This window comes from Vanessa cardui, chromosome 15 (genome assembly GCF_905220365.1).
Source record: "Vanessa cardui chromosome 15, ilVanCard2.1, whole genome shotgun sequence".
Lineage (NCBI taxonomy): Eukaryota > Metazoa > Arthropoda > Insecta > Lepidoptera > Nymphalidae > Vanessa > Vanessa cardui.
The window spans coordinates 13,668,832-13,691,251 of NC_061137.1; the positions used below are offsets into that span (position 1 = coordinate 13,668,832).

Below are 22,420 nucleotides of genomic sequence, written 5' to 3' on the forward strand. Positions count from 1 at the left end.
TAGTATCTTCTTCAATGCCAAACCTATGAAGCAGCAGATCTTGTCTGGGTTTGAACCCACAATCTACGGTTATGATTCATCGTTCTAACCTCTAGACTATCTCGGCGCTTAGAATCATAATAAACACTCCATTAAATTCTGACTGAATGAAATTTTCTTCTTATTGGTAATGTTTCGAACAAGTCGTATTGAATTTTAGTATTGAGCATGTCGTGCGAGGCTGCGTCGTAAAGTCAATTTGATAAAAGGACATGTTACGCTGGCTCGTCTGGTATGTGAGGTGAGTGACCTCGATGCAATGGCCAATATCGAGCAGTTTTGTGGAAGACCGAATCCAATATAACGGTGATTATGAAATTGATAAGTGAATGTCACTTCGGTCATATTGCGGTTTTTATTGATCTTCACTAGCTGATCCACGAGACTTTACCCGAGTGGGTTGCATTATATATATATTTTTATTTAATTTTATTGCCATATGCTTAATGATCCATTTTATTCAAAAGGTGTTCTTTGACCTCAGTCAGTGTCACGATGTGCCGAGTGTCGCGATATCATAGTAATGCGGCGTAGTATAAACCACTTGATACACAGACAATACATCAACAACCAAGAAATCTAAAATATTAGGCCCATTCTTCGAACCGTATTCCTATATGCAAATAATTACTTGCTAAGATTATTGCAATTTTAATAAAGAGTAATATTGGAAGTATACTAAACTAAAACACAACTAAACTAAACTGCTAAATCGCTTTAAAGCGATAAGACCGCCGGTTGTACCATCTATTTTTTATTTGTTCTTACTATAAGACTAATCTGTTTAATTTGTGGTGTACAATAAAGTATTCAATCAATCAATCAAACTGAAAAACTTTATCGATTAATGAATATTTTAGTTAAATATATTAATCGAAACCCACTTTGTAAAGTTAATATATGTATTTTGACCGTATCTATTAAATTCGTGACACTTCATAAAAACTTGGAATTCATTTATAGATCTGAACATTTTTTTACAACGAATTAACGACAATTGAACGTAAATTTCATATATTTTATGCCCTTTTAGTTTTTATTTTATTAGGTCGTTCTGTAGTATCGAAATGTAGTATGTCCTGTAATTGGATTTACATTTTTTTAATTTAATTAAGCTTAGGCCAGTGCACAATAAATATTTAGTAAAAACATCTCAACTCCAACTAGTAAATACAGTGAGTATGGTATATAGAATAGATGTAGTAAAATATTATATACCTATATTATTCTTGTGTTTTATTATATATTTATAGTTTATATGATTGCTGATTAAAACATCCGAATTAAAATACGTTTAATATATTTATAATAAATAAGTTAGGGTATCTTTTGTTAGGGTGTTCAGACCATTACATCCTGTTGTCGAATGCACAAACGTACTGATTAATCCGATGTGAACCCGTGACCTTCGTAAATAGAAACGATTCATAGAATTACCAACTTCAATACTTAAAGATTAAATAACATAAAATAGTTTCTCAATCTCGATGGTCATTCTCAAACATTTTAAGGAATATAAGAAACGTGACGAATTGGATAAAAAACTGAAAAACATTAAAGAGATCGCGCGGCCGACGCGAAGTCTGATGAAACGAGCGATCGGCTTAAAAAAGGGCTCCTGGCATAACTCATCGGCCGTCCATCCGGCACTGCTTGTTCACGATCGTCAAAGGTGAAACTGCTTATCAAGATCAAAATTAATTTCATTTCAAGTGCCTAATTGCTTATGAAACAAAAGTGTTTTTACAAGACTCAGGAATATAGATTATTATAAAAGATTGTATAATTGAACATGAATTGAAATTTTTTTTAAATGTTGAAAAAGAGTAACCACTGAGTTTCTTGCCGGTTCTTCTCGGTAGAATCTACTTTCCGAACCTGTGGTAGCTTCACTTAATTGTTATATGACGATTCAAAAGTGCTTGTAAAAGCCCACTTGAATAAAGTATATTTTGATTTTTTTGAAATAAGGAATTGAGATTTGTAAAAATGTTTTTTTTTTGCTAGTAAATTTTTCGCAAAGGTTGTAGGTATAGTCTATACGTATGTGCTGTCAGATTTAACATTAGAAGTCAAAACGTGTTATACAATAGACAACTAAAGTTTTCTCGTTTTACCAATAATTGCGGCAGAGTCTGCACTTGGGTGCCCTATTTTGTTGACAATTTATTAAAATAATTGTGATCTATTATAAAAGTAGGTATTATCAAAATCGTAGCGCAGACAGACCTCGGGGCTCAGATAGTCTGTATACGTCACAGCAAAGTTATTTATTCCTTCATTACAATGCCTAGAACTGCTAGCCAGCGAAATTTAGGGCTCGTGTTCGACAGTAATGCTGTTGACTTTTGCAACAGTCCTCTGATTTAGTGTCGAGACAATGAACGGGTTTAGTAAACGGAATTGTTGTGAGCTCCACTTCGCTCGCGGCGACCACTCGGTGATCGGGTGTTAGGAATAGGTTCTCCCACTTACATTATTGACAAGGAAGTTTTAACTTTGTTACTTGAGCCTTACTAAACAATCGCGCGGAGCTGCAACGGTTGAAAGCATCTTCGTTGTTTGATGTTTGATTAGGTTCGTAAAAGCACAGCTATGAATGATAAGCTACACCAAGTAAATAACTCAGTAGTTTATCTATTCCCCTGATGAAAGAATTGCTTAAGTAATTCCGGTTGTAAGTCAACCGATACGAATCTTTTTTACAACTAATATCAATTTTTTTTTTATATATAAAATATTTTTTTTCGTGAATGAATAAAGACCGCCTTTAAAAAATCGCTTGATTGTACGCTTGAATTAAAAATAACGAGTTCCAGTGTTAATGAAATCGAGCCGAGACCACCTCGGAGCCTTACTAAGCCCGACGCAAATATAATGATCAAATTTACTTTGCATACAAAATGTTATACCCAATAGCAAATACAAAAGAACCACCCATATATACGGACGAGTCTAGAACTTCCTCATGTGTCGAAGTTATTTGTTTTTGTACGAATAATCTAAATCAAGTAGCTGGCTGCGCTCTGCTTATAAAGTTATAGTAAGTATAAAAAATGTATCTATGTGAATAAAACCTATATATATATTTTGTTTTGATGTTAGCCAACACTCTTTAGGCAAAATTTAGTTTAAGTTTTCAAAATTTAATCTAATTAGGTTTAGGCAAAATTCTGATTTGGAATTGAAAATATATTTTTAATTTCATTTTATATATATCAGATGATTGCGGGTTCAAACCCAGGCAAGCGCCGCTAACACCCGCCTGCCACGCGTGTGGTGCGCCTGTGGACACGGCGTGTCACACCCTGATGGAGTGTGCCGCTTGGGGGCCTCAGAGGCATTCCCTGGTGGCGATAATCGGCGGAGAACTTTCGCTGCCGAACGTTATAACCGCCATGATAGGCAGCGAGAGGTGCTGGAACGAGATGGCGTCTTTCTGCGAAAGTGTAATGTCGCAGAAAGAGGCTGCGGAGCGAGCGCGTGAGGAGAGTGCCGCCGCGGATTCGCTTCGACGAAGAAGACCGGGGAGAAGACAGCAGCGCTATGCGCAGCTTCTTCTCCAGCTGGAACGTCGCCGGGAGTAGAGATGTTCTCTGTACCCCGGGAACTCCTCTAGCTTGGAAGCTCATGGTGGGCCAACCGTCGGGACGTCACGGTAGAATGCGTAAGCGATCCCGTGATGCCCCCCCTAGAGACGGAGTGGGTACCGCTGGTTTTTTAGTGGGTATTCCGGTGTCTTCAGCGCTGGCGAGCCCCACATACCCCCCCACAATACAACATCATGTGGGGGAAACGCGTAATGCGTTTTTCCAGCGATAAAAAAAAAACAAAAAAAGGCAAGCGCCGCTGATTCATGTGAGGAAACCTGCATGTGACAAATTTAATAGAAATTCTGCCACATGTGTATTCCACCAACCGGCATTGGAACAGCGTGTGGAATATGTTCCTAACCTTCTCCTCAAAGGCAGAGGAGGCCTTAGCCCAACAGTGTGAAATTAACAGGTTGTTGTTGTTGTATATATATATTAATCAGTCTATTAATTGAGAAATGTTAGATAGTTAAACATTAATTAATTAACGCCAAAAGAAGCGGGCGCCTGATAATAAGCTGTTAAAAAACGAATATCTCTGTATATTATGTTAATTCCAATCGGATAACGCGTCTTCACTAATAATAATATGAGCCACAACAAGCACGAAGGTACTTCCTCGGCTATTAACTTCGCGGTTAGTGGAGTGGCAACTGGTAGAGACGTAATCACTATTGTGATCTTAATGAAGTCAGAATAAAAACTTTTTATAGAGCATTATATTACAATAAGGAAATACCTTATTAAGAAACATTACTTCATTCCTAATTTGAGTGTTCCCAAATTGGCACGACATATAAATAGAAAGATTAATTTCTTAACATACACATACGAGTATACAGAGTTTCTCAGGATACCTGTGCAGAGGTCTGGGGACACCAATACCTTTCGATTCGACCGCCATGTTGTTTTATGTATGTTCCGCGATTTTTTGAAGATTTCGAGATATGAGCGGTTTTGATATATTTTCGCTTTTTTCCATATTTCGACGGTTTTAGCTATTTGAGATTATCTTTGCTTGTTTTATGGCTAGTATGTGTGTGTATCCTTAAAAACATTAAATAGTAAAATACTTACTACTACTAGTAGATGTATATAGAAAAGAATTTCACTTCAAGTATTTCAAATATTACACATTCTGCCCATTTAAAGTGCAGTCAAAAGTCGAGTGTTTAGAACGATGTTTGCATATTAATTCACGGGACCACCCGGTTAGATGCTTGACCTTCGGCGCGGGTCGCCGTGGAGGTGCTGCGCCGGCACATTGTCATGTTAATGGACGCCTCTGTTACGCTTTGTTGAGAAAGCATTCCGTCAACACGTGTGTATACACCTCGTCTCATTCTTGGTTTAAGGAACTATAACAATAATGTCCCTACCATGGCACATATCAAAGTATAACAACTCACCTTATTGCCAGTGGTGTAGCTATCGTAGGGCAGGTGGTGCAGTTCACCAGCGCCCCGGAGTTCAGGGAGCTTCTGTAGCTAGAAAATCACGTTCATCAAGATTTCCTATTTGGTATCTATAATTTTAAAGGGTAATTATTAGTTAAAGAGGGATGGGAAAGAAGGGGTGAGGGTCCGATTCTTTTTCTATGCACCGGGACCCTTCCTCACCTAACTACGTCACTGCTTATTGCATCCACTAGTGACAGGAGGGCTAGTTCGTTCCTGCCCATAGGATCGGAATTACGATTTAACGGGGAAATGCTGATAGCATTCCACGCGGTCAAGATTTATACAGTAACTATTTTTAACTCATATTTGTATATATTTAAGCATTTGTTATCAATTCTCATGTTAATAAATCAAATCGAGTAGGCTTTTACAAACACTTTTGAATCGTCATTTTACTATTAAGTGAAGCTACCACCGGTTCGGAAAGTAGATTCTACTGAGAAGAACCGGCAAGAAACTCAGTAGTTACTCTTTTTTAGCATTTAAAAATACAAAGTCATGTTAGTTAAATACAATTATTTAAATTAATATATTTACCACCAATCATGAACTGCTTCATTCTATATATTTTTGCATCGTTTAATGAAATGGTAGACTGTACGGTCACATACCACTGTTGAAAAATTTAGATTCTGACGATACACTGTAGTATTATTTGAACTGTATAATATATTATTTACTCTCCTCTATTGTATTTGTTATTTACATAAGCTCTTGTAATAATTCTCTGTTATTATGCTCGTATTTTTTATTATCACTATTTAGATTATAAATAATTTCAGCTTTAATGTTATTGAATATCTTAAATATAATCTCTTTTGTTCAAAACTTTTTTGATGTAAACATAATTTTTCTTCAACGCAATAACGAAACTGATCTTATTAGTCTATCTTTACTTAGGTGGTATATCTGAATAATGGAACATTTTTTGTTTGAATACCTCGGACCAAGGAATTCGCCTTTTATGTTCAGTTGAGTTATGCTTCAATACTCGACGTAGAACTCGGTCGTAAACCAGAAAGTGATAAATATATAACAATAAACATCATATATATTTATGACATTTATACGAAACCTCAAGTTAATGCTCGTGCCCTATCTAGGTACCAGTCACTTTACTGAGCCGTCAAACATCAAAACCATGCTGTGTTATGACAGACACAGGGATTTAACGCATACAAGAATTTACTTGGTGGTCAGTCTGGGTAGATACCACTCATTTACTACAGTCATGATTTGAAGGTTTAGTAGGCCAGTGTATCTAAAAACATGAGGGACATTACATCTTATCTACCAATTTGGGTGCATTAGTGATATAGGGAACGATTAATATTTCTTGCAGCGTTAATGGGCGGTGGTGATCACTTACCATCAGGTGGTCCATTTGCCCGTCCAAAAAAACACTACCTCCTATATTTGGCAGCGCATTAACGGTACAAGAAGTAATGGATAAACTTTCGTTTCGCCCATACTTCCGATCGATCTTTTGGTATACTTATGAGTTTCGACATAATTATGGGTTTCACGCTGATAACGGATATGATAATCGAGATTCACGAATATTTTATTTTCAAGGTCAAATCTAGAAAAATATAACTTTTATTTTTCCCATTTATTGAACTATTAACTATATTATTTATCTTAAAGAAAAATGTGTTCTAGTTAGTTGTCTTTTTACATAAAATATTTTAATTTTTGTAGAGTTAGGTTACATCCCTGAACAGTAAATACATCTGGAATGATTACAACATACCATCAGAGGAAACAAAGCTGAACCTCTATCTTTAATTAATGCTGTTGGAATCTGGTCGTGTATTGTTAAGTTAGTTGAAGAGCAAACAAACAGGAAGTCTATATGGTCGTATATCTTCTGAACAAAAGTAAATAGACAACATAATAAAGTTATAATGTCATCCAGTCGTTTCAACGCGTTACGCTACTTTCAAATTTGACTTATTGAACGGTTTTGAGTCGCTTAGTACGTTTACATTTGTATTTTAGTTAACCAAGAATGTTGTCATAAAATTGCATAAAAAAGTAAAAAAACTACAAGCAAACGTTTAAATGATATCTAATGTTGTAAGTTTCGGGTTCAACGCACCGTTATTAAAACTATATAATTTAAATTTCGCTTCGATTACGGTACACGTCACAAATACACGTTTTAAATGTCAACACTCGATATTGCAGCTTATTGGAATCGGCGACACATTCCGTTTGAGTTACATTCGCTTGCAAGAAAGATATTACAAGAGGATTCCTTTTCTATGACTTACCGCCATATAGTTTCTAATGACCCTCTTGAGAATTTGCAGTTGAATTGTTTCACACCATAGGCGTTAGTTAAGTTGCTAAGCGACGCCGGTATTGTCATCGGCTTCTACAAGAATTAGTTATTGAAGAGTGATGGCTTTATCCCAGTCTATCTCAAACCACACTGCGTTTGATTATGAATTCGAAATAATATAATTGTACACGTAATTAATGTAGCTTACAGTTACTAGATGGCGTTATGTCAAATTATAGATATAACTATATCGCGATAGCAAGGTTCGCAAACTACTCTATATAATTAAAAATTTGATTAAACATGGTTATCGTGAAGCATCCTTAGCAAGAGTGATCTAAGTAAAGTGTTATAATAATGAACAGTTTCTTGTGAAACAAAAAATAGACTTGCTAGCTAATTTTTCATCATGATTTTGTTTGATCTGCTCTCCTTAGCCATTTCATGATTAAATATGATTACGGGCGGTTTTTTCCGTTTTTGTGATCTGATATACCGGAAACGGGGATTTTTTTATGTTACAACAGTAGGTACGTGGTAATTGCTCACAGATATTGACACCGTAACGAGTATGAGCTTCTTTCAACGCTAATGCGCCGCCAACGTTGGATCTGGTGTCGCTTTTGCCTGTAAGAACGCTCGCTCATTCTTAAAGCCACAAATAAAGAATCCAAAGCGTCTCTAATAAAGTAAGTAGAACAGATAACAAACGCACCAAAATATCTCTTTGGAAAGAGCCAGAAATTACTGGTTACTAAGTACAAAGTAATGATCCGCAGCCCATACTTAGCAAGCTATCTTTAATGCTGACGCAAATACATACATAGTTTTTATACGATCGGATTGCGCTATTAACATGTCAGCGTCGAAGAGAGGAAATTAGTTTAGACAAGTTACGTCGGAAGTTCAAAAAAGTGTTTGTTATAAACCGGTGCGGGAGGAAGCAGTTAATGGAATAATGAGACACTCGATACAAGTTGTTTCTATGGAAGGGAAGTCAGAAACTCGATCTGACCAAACACTGGGGAGCACTCGAACGGCGTACAAATTAATTATGTTCTAAGCTACTTTTTTATCTGTAGGTAATTAAGTAAATCATTTAAAAAATGTTCGGAGTTTTAAGATGAAACAAAACTATCAACCGGCCCCCGTTTGCATAGAGACAATAACTAATACCAAAATATCCTTCAGAATTTGTCTAGTTACGACATCACATCAGAAACCACGAAAATTATTATCAGTGTTATCGTTTATTATATTGTCTATGTAATATACAAAAACCTTCCTTTCGAATCAATCTATTTATTAAAAAACTGCATCAAAATCCTCTATCATACGTAGAATCTAAGCAAATATAAGGGTAAACGACTTAGTTTTATACTATGTAATGATGATAATTAGTACACAAATGATCCCAACTAATATTATGAGCCTTTAGGAAAGAGGAAATGTTCACAAGAGAGACATATTAGACGTAATATTTATTTGGTCTTTTGCGAAAACTTCGCCGTCCCGTTCAATTAGACTCTAGGTTATAAGGTTAACCCCGAGAGTGCGAGATTTGATCCCAAGATTAGAATCATAAAAAAGTGTGTCTCAGTACTTAAAGCGTATCTCACTCACATGACTATACATGATGTTCTATAATCTCTGTATTCGCATCATGAGAATATGTGATCAAGGGAACAGATTAACTGTTGTGGCCAAAATTTGGTCTAAGGCCATTAAGTTATGTATACAAAGATTACGTTTCTTAAATCATTGGTTACATAAAATATAAATCTGTATAATGGTACTTGCTAACATTTCCGTTTACATAAACGCTACCTATGTATTATGAATTCGGCAATTAAATTTGTCGTTTGGTCAGAGAACAGCGTATTTGGACAGGAAGCGGGCGCGTGAGGTCACTCGCACGAAAGTGAAAACAATAGAGTTTCAGTTTTATGTGAATTACGAGTGTTGTTGTCATACGAGTGTCACGCGTGGACGTGATGACGTGATGACGTGCTATCATTGGATTTGTAAACTCTAGCCTTATAATTTTTGAATATTCAAATTTAGAATCTCGCAGCCTCGGTATAATGACGTGACATTTTTACAACATACTCGCACTGTGTTCTTTGAAATTAATATTATATTAATATTGAACCACATTTATTTTCTTTGTTTTATAATAAAAAAATACAAATAATGCGCCCGCAACTTCCAGTGTCAGTGATGTTCCATCTGGTGAGCTGCTCGTACTTCAATAATGAAACAGGCTTCTTAATTTTCATTGCACATCGCTTAATGACTCAAGTCAAAGTAACATCGTCCATCTGCTAGATCACCAAGATCGACCTACTACTAAGCTGAAGTAGCCTGAATAAGATCATAGGGATATGAGTACCAGGATTTACAGGAAACAAGTTCGATACAGATGAAGTCACGCGACACAGCTAGTAGATCATAAACTAAAGGATGTGGCACGAGAGTGTTATTTATTGGCAACATTCATTAAATACTTTCTGATATATTTATAAGATAAGCTTATTGTTGCGCCGTACACGTGTAATATACTACATAGTAAACTATTTTTATGAATTTAACTTTGAGCTATTATAATACTAATTCAATACACACTAAGAGCCATTATTGTTTAAATATATTAGGCTACTATATCATTGATTTTAAATCAGAAAGGTATAATTACAACTTGAAACATACAATTACTGTTATTTTGAATCAAATCAGACTTTTTACTAAAACGCACATTTATAACGAGTTGTGTAATTAAAGATGTAGAGGCAAACAGACTTCCGAACGAACGGTAGACGGTCGGTGTAAATTATGATCATTTTATGTCTAATATCCGGCTGTCCAGTAAAAACTATCAGGTCCGTGATCGAAAAATGTACGGTTATGTCAAAAAAGAGCTGAGATAGCCCAGTGGTTAGAACGCGTGCATCTTAACCGATGACTACGGGTTCAAACCCAGGCAAGCACCACTATATATATGTGCTTAATTTGTGTTTATAACTCATCTCGTGCTCGGCGTTGAAGGAAAACATCGTGAGGAAACCTGCATGTGTCTAATTTCATCGAAATTCTGCCACATGTGCATTCCACCAACCCGCATTGGAACAGCGTGGTGGAATATGTTCCAAACTCTCTCCTTAATGGCTGAGGAGGCCTTATCTCAGCAGTGAGAAATTTACAGGCTGTTACTTCTTATTTACTTTACTTTTTATGTCAAAATTCAACGTATAAACATCACAATTATAATTAAATAATGAAAGCAAAAACTATCTCCTGTTCGGAAAAAAAGATGCAGAGATTCTGTGGAAAACCGGCAAAAGAAATTTATCAAGCATATTTTATTTAAATATTAGTGAATATTGTATATTTGCCCTACTAATAAACGAAACGATTATTCAATTTCAATTCAATATTCAAACAATAAATTTCATATAAGTACAAATCATATACAAGAAGAGCAATGTTTATCTGAATTAAAACTACGTTGAACCTTTCAAATTACATATATTATAACATCTGAGACATTATGAAAGTCAGAGGAAAGTACTGCCCTCTTGCCACCTATTGCATAAAAATACTGATCTATGTAAATCATCATTATGTACTCTTAATGATGACACACGCGTAACGATACAATTTCGTGATATATTTTCGAAAGTGCTAACGGAACAGCACAGGAGTTATTACTTTAAACTGTTATATAAAAGTCTTTCGTGTTGAACTTTAAAAATCAACAATTTCAGCAGAAACGTTCCCAACCGCTATTAGAATAATCACTCCGTAATGGAACGCGTTGCGTAAATATGACGACCGTTCTAAACATATAAAAACATTTCGATTGAAGATTCTCCACTCACTTAGATGTGAATTAGAGATTGCATACAAGCGGATAACTATTGTTCCATTTGATGTGTGACGATAAACAAACATTTAATACTCGTCCTCCGCAGACATCACTGTATTTGTACGCGATGCTTTTAAGCCCTTTCGTAATGCATTCCCCAATAATACGAAAGTAATGTTTAAAAACCTTTCGTAAGTAATTCCTAAACTTCGATTGCTCTGTTACCATTATAACATTGTTATAAATAAAAATAAGATGCACTTAAAACACGGACAACACGTCCGCGATACAAATAAAATAATAACCCTTTGATAAATATAATGACTTAGGTTAGGTCTCTTAGCTCTAGTCCTAGGCGGGTAGGCCCCCAGGCGTCACACGTCGAAAAGACGAAGAGGTTACCGCTGGTTTTTTTGTATGATATCCCGGCATACCGGAGCGCACTCAACGTCCATGGCGCCGGAGTTTCCCACCTGCCCCACAACCTACATGGGGAAGCACGGAACGAGTTTTTCCAGTGAGATCAAAAAAGAAAAGTCTAGTGGCCCTAACGCTACTTTATTATTAATAATAATTATTGTAATTGCTCAAAAGCACGATAATACTGATGATACTGAACACGTTATGTGTGCAATAAATCGAGCCACAAATTACTAAAGAGAAATTTAAATAGAAAGAGTTTCTCGAGAGTAAAGGTTACCAGTTGAGATTGTTAATTCGGTCAGAAGGTTTCGTCCTAATGTACACTTATCATGCACCTCTTAACCAGAGCCAGATAGGCTCGCGGGTAACAAAAGGACCACTGATTATTCTTCAAATAAATAAAATATTTTTAAGTTAGGTGTTCGAGTAATTAAAACAATGTAAATTTTTCAAATTCGTTACAACTCATTTATATCAATCTCTATCTGTATATTTTTTAAGTAAATATTTGTATATATATTAAAAAACGGAAATAACTTTTGCATGCTAAATCTATGTACATGTATTCGATATTAAATATGTTTACTCGTCGTAGTTGGGCTATTTTTTGTCTTAGAAATTTCTACTGTGGGGTCCCGGAGCTTCGAATTTTATAAATGTCTAACACTTTTGTTACACGCCATATTTCCAACAGTCCTATAAAATAAATAAATAATTATGAGTTAGACTGTTGTCTGCTAACAACAATAACTTATCTCAATTAAATTATAATTGTGTTATTGTAGTGTGACTTTGACCATGAAGTCGACTTACCTATTCATGCTCACGTCACAGACCCGATATAATTATTATTAGAAAATTAAATTTATCTCACAACAAAGCGAAATATAATGAAAACAGTATTTAGTATTACTCGGAAAAGAATACTTATTACTTATAAACCTTTAATTAAATTTCAAGGCAACGCACCGATACATATGTATTATGTTTTAGCAATTCCTCAGTGAAACTAATTCTGTGTGTAAGGTTAATTACGTCGTTAAATTTATTTTTCATTTATTTCAATAAACTACACCAAATGGTTATTATTAATATGATAACTTCAATAGGATATTAAACCGTATTCCACAAATTTCCGACATAACAAATTTGCTTTTATTTAAAAAAAACAATGCAACTGTTAATTAAGTTATTGCTTATTCTGATAAGAAATTTGGACTAATTACAGTTAGGATGACAACTATGTCACATGACATCCGTACCAAGAAAATTACTGAAAGTGTTGGTTTTCCGTTACCGTCTAATGATAACAGATTACCATCCTATCATCCTATAAATGCTTCTGTGTTTCCGCACACACTTGTTCATTATTATAAATATAATATATATTCTACATACGAAGTAACTTATTTAAGAGCTCACTAAGGCTGCAATTAGATAAGAACAATCGACCACAGTAACTAAAACTTTGCAGCAATTTGTGTGGGAGTAGAAGCATAGATTTTAATAGAACCTAATGCTGTTTGAATATCATCATTACATAGTATAAAATAAAGTCGCTTATCACTGATTATCCCTGTGTATGGTTAGATATTTAAAATTACGCAACGGATTTTGGTGAGGTTTTTTTAATAGATAGAGTAATTTGAGAGGTTTTTGTATATAATACATAGACAATATAGTAAAGAAACACTGATCATTTTAGATGTTTGTAGTGTGTTGTCATCAAATTATTTAGTATGTTTAGTATCAATATTGCACCCGTGGGAAGCCGGGGCGGGTCGCACGTGTCTCATATAGTAATGTCTCTATCTCTTGTTTTTCAAAGTGATGAATAAAGTTGGCTTTATTAGCTTTTGCTCGTAAATTGCCCGGGCAATACCATAACATCGGACTGTATCATTACCGTATTTCCATCTTCGAGATAAACAATAGAAGCGAGATGTAATCTGTCTAGGAACAGCGAGTACAACTTTTTACAACCGCTCCGGCCGTGGTTTCACTCGGGGTGAAAGTAAATATTTGAGATGTTTTCGTAAGTTATGACTCGAAAGTTAAACTATCCGGTGCACTATGATCTGATATTGCTAAACGATTCCATCGAACTGAATGTAATAAAAAACGTATAAGTATCCACGCGTCATGGAAATAAGTCATGGAATAACTCAACATTTTACAAAAGATTTTCACCTTAACAAATTAATCTATTCTTGTTCGTCAAATTTATATTCTATCAATTTTACAATATATTTTGATTATTTTATTTACTTTTAGTTTTAGGTTGTTGGTTATCATGAGTTAGTAGTAAAAAGTAGCCCGTCCTTTCTTGGAGTTCAAGTTTGCTCCATTTTTTTATGATATAGGTTGCCGGACGAGCATATGGGCCACCTGATGGTAAGTGGTCACCATCACCCATAGACAATGAAGTTGTAAGAAATATTAACTATTCCTTACATCTTCAATGTGCCACCAACCTTGGGAACTATGATGATATGTCCTTTGTGCCCGTAGTTACACTGGCTCACTCACCCTTCAAACCGGAACACAACAATACTGAATACTGTTATTTAGCGGTAGAATAACTGATGAGTGGGTGGTACCTACACAGACGGGCTTGCACAAAGCCCTACCACCAAGTAGCCACTAGCCATACATATCAAATTTCACCAAATTCAGATATATTACGATAACGATTGATTATAAATGTGTAATTATGTGCTGACTTTGTGTATTTTAACAACAATATAGTGATGTTATCCTTTACATACATACATGTTGTCAATAAATATTTTCCTATTAATATTTGATAACAAAACAAATACAAACAGGATTATGTATCAAGTAACCAAAAACGTCTTAAAAGCCAAACAAATTAGTGAATAACGTAGCTAATAATCGCATCACAATCAGTTCAGACAATCCGTTTTGGTCCGAACCGTGTAATTGGATTTCAATATTGCGTACGTTTCCATTGATAATATTTATAATACAACCGTCACAATAAATAACTTATCTCTTATTTATCGAACGTTAATGTAATTGTTATAATGTGTTCATTTAAAAATTTATTAATTTTCTAATCACTTAATATTTATTGAATATATTGGTATTCATTTGTGCCAAATAATTGCTTTATATATTCGAAAACGTTACCAATTATTCAATTCTCATAAAAACGTTGCTCAATAAGGCGTGTCACTCGATAAAATATTATTTATATGATTCCAAATAAGCGTTAAGTTAGCATTTATTCATTTTCATGCAACACACTTAACTAGAATACAATACTTTTTTTATGAATTGCGTGTCAATTATATAAATTTAAATATTAATAATGTACAGTTGCATCGTAACTATTCAAGTAACAGTCGCATAAAAGATAACAGTGTATCATAATATATATTAAACAGGCATTAAATATTGTGCCGGATAATGTTTAATCATAGATGTTAATTAGTTGTGATCAATGTCTGTGAAAGTAGAATTCGTAATGAATATTTAATAAATTTTATGATGAGATAGGTTTGTGATTTTTTTATGATGGACGGACAAATCGGCTGACTCATGGTAAGTGTTCACCACTGTAGTATAGATGTTGGCAGCGTTGGAAACTTTAATCATTATTTACATCTTCAATGTGCCTCCAACTATGGGCAACTGTCGTTAGATTAGCTTACTTGCCCTTCCAAGTTGAATACAACAATATACAGTATTATTACTTGGTGGTAGAATCTAAGATGACTGGATGGTACCTACCCTTGCACTAGTAAGTACGTATAGCCATATATTGAGCCCAGGAGGGAATGATAATGCAAGTAAAATGAAATGTTTATATTTTTAAATATTATAAAGATATATATCAGTCTGACGTCAGGTGTCGGTGTTGTGGAAACGTGGAAGCACTTTCATGTTTACAAAGGCCGCGTGAACACCGGGACAGCGCGCGTACCGCCATGTGTGAAATATCTACGTTTTCGCAGTTTGTAGAGTCAAATAGGAAAAATGGACAATAGTCAATAGTCACATTACATTGTACTTATACATTAGCTTACACGACTTCAAGACATGTATTATTTCAACATCAAATAACAGCTTGTAAATTCCCACTGCTGGGCTAAAGGCCTCCTAAAGAATCCTCTCTCTCCTAGACAATGGGGTCCTATTATTTTCGAATGTTAAATCAATGCTGAAAAATAGTAACTACTGACTTTAAAAGTGCTTGTAAAAACCTACTTGAATTAAGTATAATTTTATTTGTATGACATTAGAAAGGGAAAAACAGTGTTTAAGTAAAAATAAATAATGTTAATGACCATAAATATATAATATGCACTTCGTAGCTAACCTTACGCAAGGGCGGCGACTGAAATAGCAGGTATTGCGTAACGCTATTATGGTTAACGCATGCTGGACGTGACTTATATTTTGATCAAATCGTTTTCCTTAACGTGACACCATTTTTATTATTTTTAAGAGTCTTCGAATGCAATTTGATTTTGTATTAACAATAATAATAGTATTATAAGGTGGTAACAGCCTGTAAATTTCCCATTGTTGAGTTAAGGCCTCCTCTCCCTTGAGGAGCATTGGAACGTAGGTATTACACTGTGTGTTCGTGGAATACACATGTGGCAGAATTTCTATGAAATTAGATACATGCAGGATTCCTCACGATGTTTTCCTTCGCCGCCGAGCACTAGATGAATTATAAAGACAAATTAAGCACATGAATCAGCGGTGCTTGCCTGGGTTTGAACCCGCGATCATCGGTTAAGATACACTCATTGTAACCACTGGGTCATCTCGGCTCTTATTATATTCCTATTTAGTCCTCCAATTAAGCCTAAAGCTTGTGCTAGAAGTGTGGACAACAATAGCCCTTTTCACCAGACTTGAATCTGCGATTATTTTGCGTTACTCGGCGGCTCGTAAACCGCTCGTATAGCGATTCGTTCAAAACAAGATTGTAACTCTTTGTACATAATCGTATTATTTTTGTAACACAAGTTATGCCCAAAGAAAATCTTACATAAGCAACATTTCATAATATTATTCTGGAAATATCTTATGTTTCAACATGTGCTGATAGTTTTATATCCTCATAAAATTAAGCGGAAAAATTGAGCTAGACGTGTGGACGTACCACATTCAGATCGCTTGTCTGTTTACCGTTAAACAATTAAGGTTTGAACTTCCTTTTTTAATTCAACCAAAAGAGAGAGCGAACGACATATAACGATTTTTTATTTATTTTTGAAATTCCTAATTTCACCCGCCCCACCTAGATGTACGAAAATCCACAAAAGCGAAATTCTTAAGACATTTTCTCACAACGACTCTGTGGAACCAGCTTTCGTCGGCGGTTTTTCCGAACCGATACGATATGGGAATCTTTAAGAAAAGAGCGTACTCTTTCCTTAAAGGCCGGCAATGCACCTGCAAGCCCCCACTCTTGCAGATGTCCAAGGGCGGTGGTTATCACTTTCCATCAGATGAGCCTCCTGCTCCTGCACAAAAAAGAAGATAATATATTCCTTTGAACGATATGTGAGACAGCGCACAAGTATGAGCGCAAGCACAAGTGCTCTTTATTCTCCTGCTCTCTTAATCCGACGGCAAATCACGTGCTGAGCTACACACGCGGTCTAAGCGTAGACAGAAATAAAAACATTTGAGGTCGTCGCTATCGTGACTTGATTGTTTTAAATCTGTTACCGCGACACTAGAATTTAATTAAATAATTATAAACCGCATTAACCTACTTATTTAAGCTGTTTAAGTACAAACCTCGGATCGTATTCCCGCACCTCCGTAATTATCAACAGATTTAGACATCGCGTACGGCCGGTTGATGCTTGGATTGTTTTAAAACAATCACGGCCTCTCTTTTATAAATTAGTTTATACCTATTTGTAGTATTGTAGAGTTAGAACGCGTGCATCTTAACCGATGGTTGTGGGTTAAAAGTTAAAACCCAGGCAAGCACCACGGAAAATTCACGTGCTTAATTTGTTTTTATGATACATCTCGTACTCAGCTCTGAAGGAAAACATCCTGAATAAACCTGCATATGTCTAATTTCATGGATATTCTGACATACATATGTGTATTCAACCATGCCGCATTGGAACAACGTGGTGGAATATGTTCCAATGCTTCTCCTCAAAGTAGGAGGCCCTTAGCCCAGCTGTGGGAAATTTACAGTCTGTTTTTGTTGTTGTTGTTTGTTGTTAAAATTAAATAAAGAAGTTATATATCAAATCAAACATTTTGATTTTATCATACGAATTGCTGGGTATGGTACACAGATTTACCTTATTACATTCACTTACACACACTAACAAATACACGTGTTACAAGTGGCTATATCGTATATTATCTATTTTTGAAACTCATACTAAAGCTTGAGTATAATATTTGGAGGGGATTGATATTTTTGACTATAAGTACCGATATATAATAAGTTCAGTGACCTTGTATTTGTCGGATCATATTTGTTATTAATAGTTACAGTACAAACTGTTTTAAATGTTTTTTCTGGTTCAAGCAAATACATGTAAATATTTTAGGTAAATATATGTATGTCAGAGATTCTGTACGTATTACAAATAACGAATAAGAACGGTTGATTCGAATTTTGAAACGACAGTTTATTTTTAAAATCAACGGTACATAGTGTGATAGCGGGATGTCACTCTACATTAACACAACTACGATCGCATTTCACTGAAAAAAAAAGTAATAAAACCTTTTTTATTTATTTTAATTTATAAACGAATTCAATTACGAATAATACAATTACATTCTTCTAATTATATTTCGAACAATGATTCGTATATAAAGGCGAATGAAAGCGGTTGTTTTCAATTCAATGGCAACGAATACAGAGATCTAGTTTGTAACGAGACGACCTCATTATGTGATATAAGAAAAAGTTGTCACGAAATTGAATAGATGCGTCCGACCGCAGCCGGTAGCGCTCGCTCCACACGACTGGAGACTCGACTAGTACGACACACGAGCGTTCAGCGTCTCAACGCGCGCGACCTCTCGTGCCGACGACTTGAAGAGCTCATTCAACTTTCATGTGGACCGCTCGTAATAGTAAATCAACTTACACAGATGTGCAAAGTTGTATTACACTATATTCTGTAGTGTATTTAGTTTCTGCTTAGCCACCCGTGCAAAGGCGAGGGGGTCGCTAGTTGATGTATTGTATTAAATACTGGACAACATCACATACATTACCTGTTCCCAATGTATGTATAACAGCTAAAGCAATTTTGCTATGATAAATCAGAATTAACGACGGTACCACCAACATCCAGACCTAAGAAAACCCGGGACCTCGAAGTGGCGTATCTATGAAAACCGGTGTACACACTATTCGACCACGGAGGTCGCCAAATGTACATTACAGAGGTTTTTTCGTTTTATTAACTCCATAAAGGTTTTGAAGTATGTGAATTACTGGTATCATCATTACACTCTCTAGCGAACTCTAGTACTATGGACACTCAGACAGATTGCGTGTTCAAATCCGGATAAATATCGCTGAGTTATATATGTGTTAAACTGCGTTGTCTCTTTCGCGGCGATGATTGAATTATGCAATTTTATCAAATTAAATTATAGCATGTTACCATCCGATGGCACGGAAAATGAGACAGAATATTCGTCCTTTTCGAGGTATATATTACATAATACATGCATAGTACATTGGCACTTTATAGACAGCAGCAACAGCCTGAAATTAGTGATGAAATAGCGACATAAAATAAAAATTGGTCGGATCCTGTTGAGAATTACGGTCTGTACCATCCACGACCATACCTACCTACCTACTGCACCAGCAGGGCAGACGAGTCGTATCATTAGCAGCGGCACCATCAATATGAATGATCACTTCTCCGGAAACCTTGTACGCAGTCATCAATCACTGCGCCTGAATTGTTTCTGAGCGAGTGATACGCGAGTAAAAGTAATCGGTTATTGATGATCCGACGACTTCGTAGAAAGTTACATGCTTAAGTTATTTGTAACGTACTCGTACACTGTGCATCATTCATTGTGGGTAGTTTCAAAGCTATCCAAAACATGTTTTTATAAAAGCTGTACAGTACGACACAGCTTAGCAGTAGCATCGGCAAAATTCGTAAAATTTATCAAATCCGAATTAGTTATGCTATCGCAACTAATCAATATTTATTTCTTACGTGAATATGATCTTGACAAAAACGTAATAACTTGTAATATCAAATGACCTTAATATATTCGTCAATTTAACACGTCAATTTACATGCACGAGAATCTAAAGCGACGAATAGCATCGACTGGCTGAAATAGGGAGCTGTTTCCATTGGCTGTATAAATCGTCAGTAATCGGTTTTATTGAATTTGTCGATGCTACACCTGAGTTGTGTCGTACTATACTTCATTATTTTAAACGTTTTGAATTCTTAATGACTTTTATTGTACAAAACTAAGCACGACCTAACAGATGAAATACCTTCATATATTCAAATTATACATTATAGCTCCTCAGTATGTTATTTGGTTATATTTATGATTTTAGTTGTCGACCGGTCCGAAAATCTCACAGGTAACCTAGACGTAACCTATTATTTTCTCAAACCTTTTCCAGAAACGAACCTAAATTACAATAAAACATTCTTAGTCTTATTTTTAATAATTATAGACAGAGATGAGGGAAGAAACAGCCCAATTATTAGAACATTTAAATCATTAAGTGCAAAAGGAATTTCCAACTCTGGCAAGCACTACAAAAAGTTTAAAGGCTTAATTTGCAAGAATACTTGTAGATGTAATGTCATCATGTTTCTAACACTTTCGCCGGCGGTTTTTCAAATCCGATACGACTTGGGAACCTTCAAGAAAAAATGTACTCCTTCCTTAAAGGTCGGCAACGCACCTACAAACCCCGGGGGGGTTGCACATTAGGTGAGCTTCCAGATCGTTTGCCACCTATCACATTTAAAAAAATACGATTCGAAGAAGCTTGATGGAATTCGCTTAAGACCTTATCCTCTAAAGAAGAAAAGACTTTATTTCAGCAGTTAGACTGCATGTCGTTTCTCACAGACATTAGTGTGAAAGAAGATTGCTTTATATTAGCGATATAACAAGAAAAGCTTTTCCAAGATTAATGCCGTACATATCAGCGGTGATAGCGAAGGTCGGCGACGTCACGCTGGCCCTGCGCCCCGACCATTAGTCAGCTGACCTCGCGTCGGACGCACGTTAGACGATATTTCATATCCAAAGAAAGCTATCTTTATGTCATGTTCATATATCTATGACTACATCATGTTACTCTTATTGTAATTACAAACTAGAGGTCTTTGAAATAATAAGTTAAAATCTGCATTTGAATAGCCCGTTGGTCACGTGTTTGTCATTATTTGCGGGACAGGATTTCTGATTGGCAAAATGAACTTAGAATAGTTATAGTAACTAGTTTGTAGCACCACTATATGGACTAACACTAATTTACCCCCTAACTTAGACAGCAATTCCAACGAAAAAATTAGGCCATCTATTTTCGTCGCACTTTTAAAAATGGAATTCTCTACCAGAACACAGAGTCAAACGAGGCATCATATCAGGTGGAGTGGAGTCATATGTGTATATATGTGTATATGCGTATATATGTGAATATTACAAAATATAATATAAAGTAGCTAAGGTTCATTTTCAGTTATAAAACATGACATCTTTCCATAATCTCGACTATCTGATGCTCAACACGAAGGGCACGTTTCATTGTATTGTGTCTGTAATTAAGGGTATCGTGATCAGCAACACTAATTAGTGAGGTACTTAATTGTAGATATTATTTTATAGTTATAAATAATTTCTATAAGTTACGTAAACATAATTTTTTTATACAAATTAAATGCGTCAACCTATATGTATAATTAAGTTTTTAACCTCGTTCGTACATAAATAATTCTTTATTCCTGTTCTTGTTCATAAGTTTTCGATATAAAGATCAAAAGCCTATTTTGGAAACATTATTAAGAAAATGTTACAAAATCCTCGGAATCAATGCTCGAAATATTGACAGCGTTTCCCCGGGGTCAATGACCGGTCTATAATTAAACGAGAGATAACCAAGAGTGGATGTATTTATTTTTAATGTGCGCGTAATAAAAACTTCGTAAAAGATGTCGCAAGCTCGCCACAGCGACAATACCGGGGAAATGTATTACGACACATTATTCGTTATATAAAATGAAATATTCCGTTTTGTGAAAGTAAATGTAAATTATTAAGTAATTACATCAAATGCACCGCAAGAAAATATTATGATTAATTATAGAATGTTAACGTTCGTGCTCCTAGGCCGACAACTGTTTGTGGTCTTTTGGTAAGTCAGCTACACACATGCGACAGACTCATTGAACTCCTTTATAATAATAAATATTGGACAACATCACATTAATTACTCTGATCCCAATGTAAGTAGCAAAAGCACTTGTGTTATGGAAAGTCAGAAGTAACGACGGTACCACAAACACCCAGACCCAAGATAACATAAAAAACTAATGAACTTTTCCTACATTGACTCTGCCGGGAATCGAACCCTCGACCTCGGAGTGGCGTACCCATGAATACACTACTCAACCACGAGGGCGTCAAAGTGATTGTAGACGAAGAAGATTAGAGGTCGCAGGCTTTGCAATACGATTTCATTTCTCTATTATACGGACACAAAGTAAACACGACGCTT

General features: G+C 35.5%; 1 protein-coding gene across 1 annotated transcript in view; it reads left to right on the forward strand.

The window, feature by feature from the left end:
- Positions 1–3,350: 3,350 nt before the first annotated feature.
- The window catches only part of LOC124535927 (titin-like), a 33,252-nt gene continuing 14,182 nt past the window's right edge, over positions 3,351–22,420 (forward strand). Inside the window, exons 1-2 of the mRNA XM_047112328.1 lie at positions 3,351–3,454; positions 3,501–3,672. Of these exons, the coding sequence (XP_046968284.1) occupies positions 3,351–3,454; positions 3,501–3,672 (276 nt within the window). The remainder of the gene's footprint in view (positions 3,455–3,500; positions 3,673–22,420) is intronic.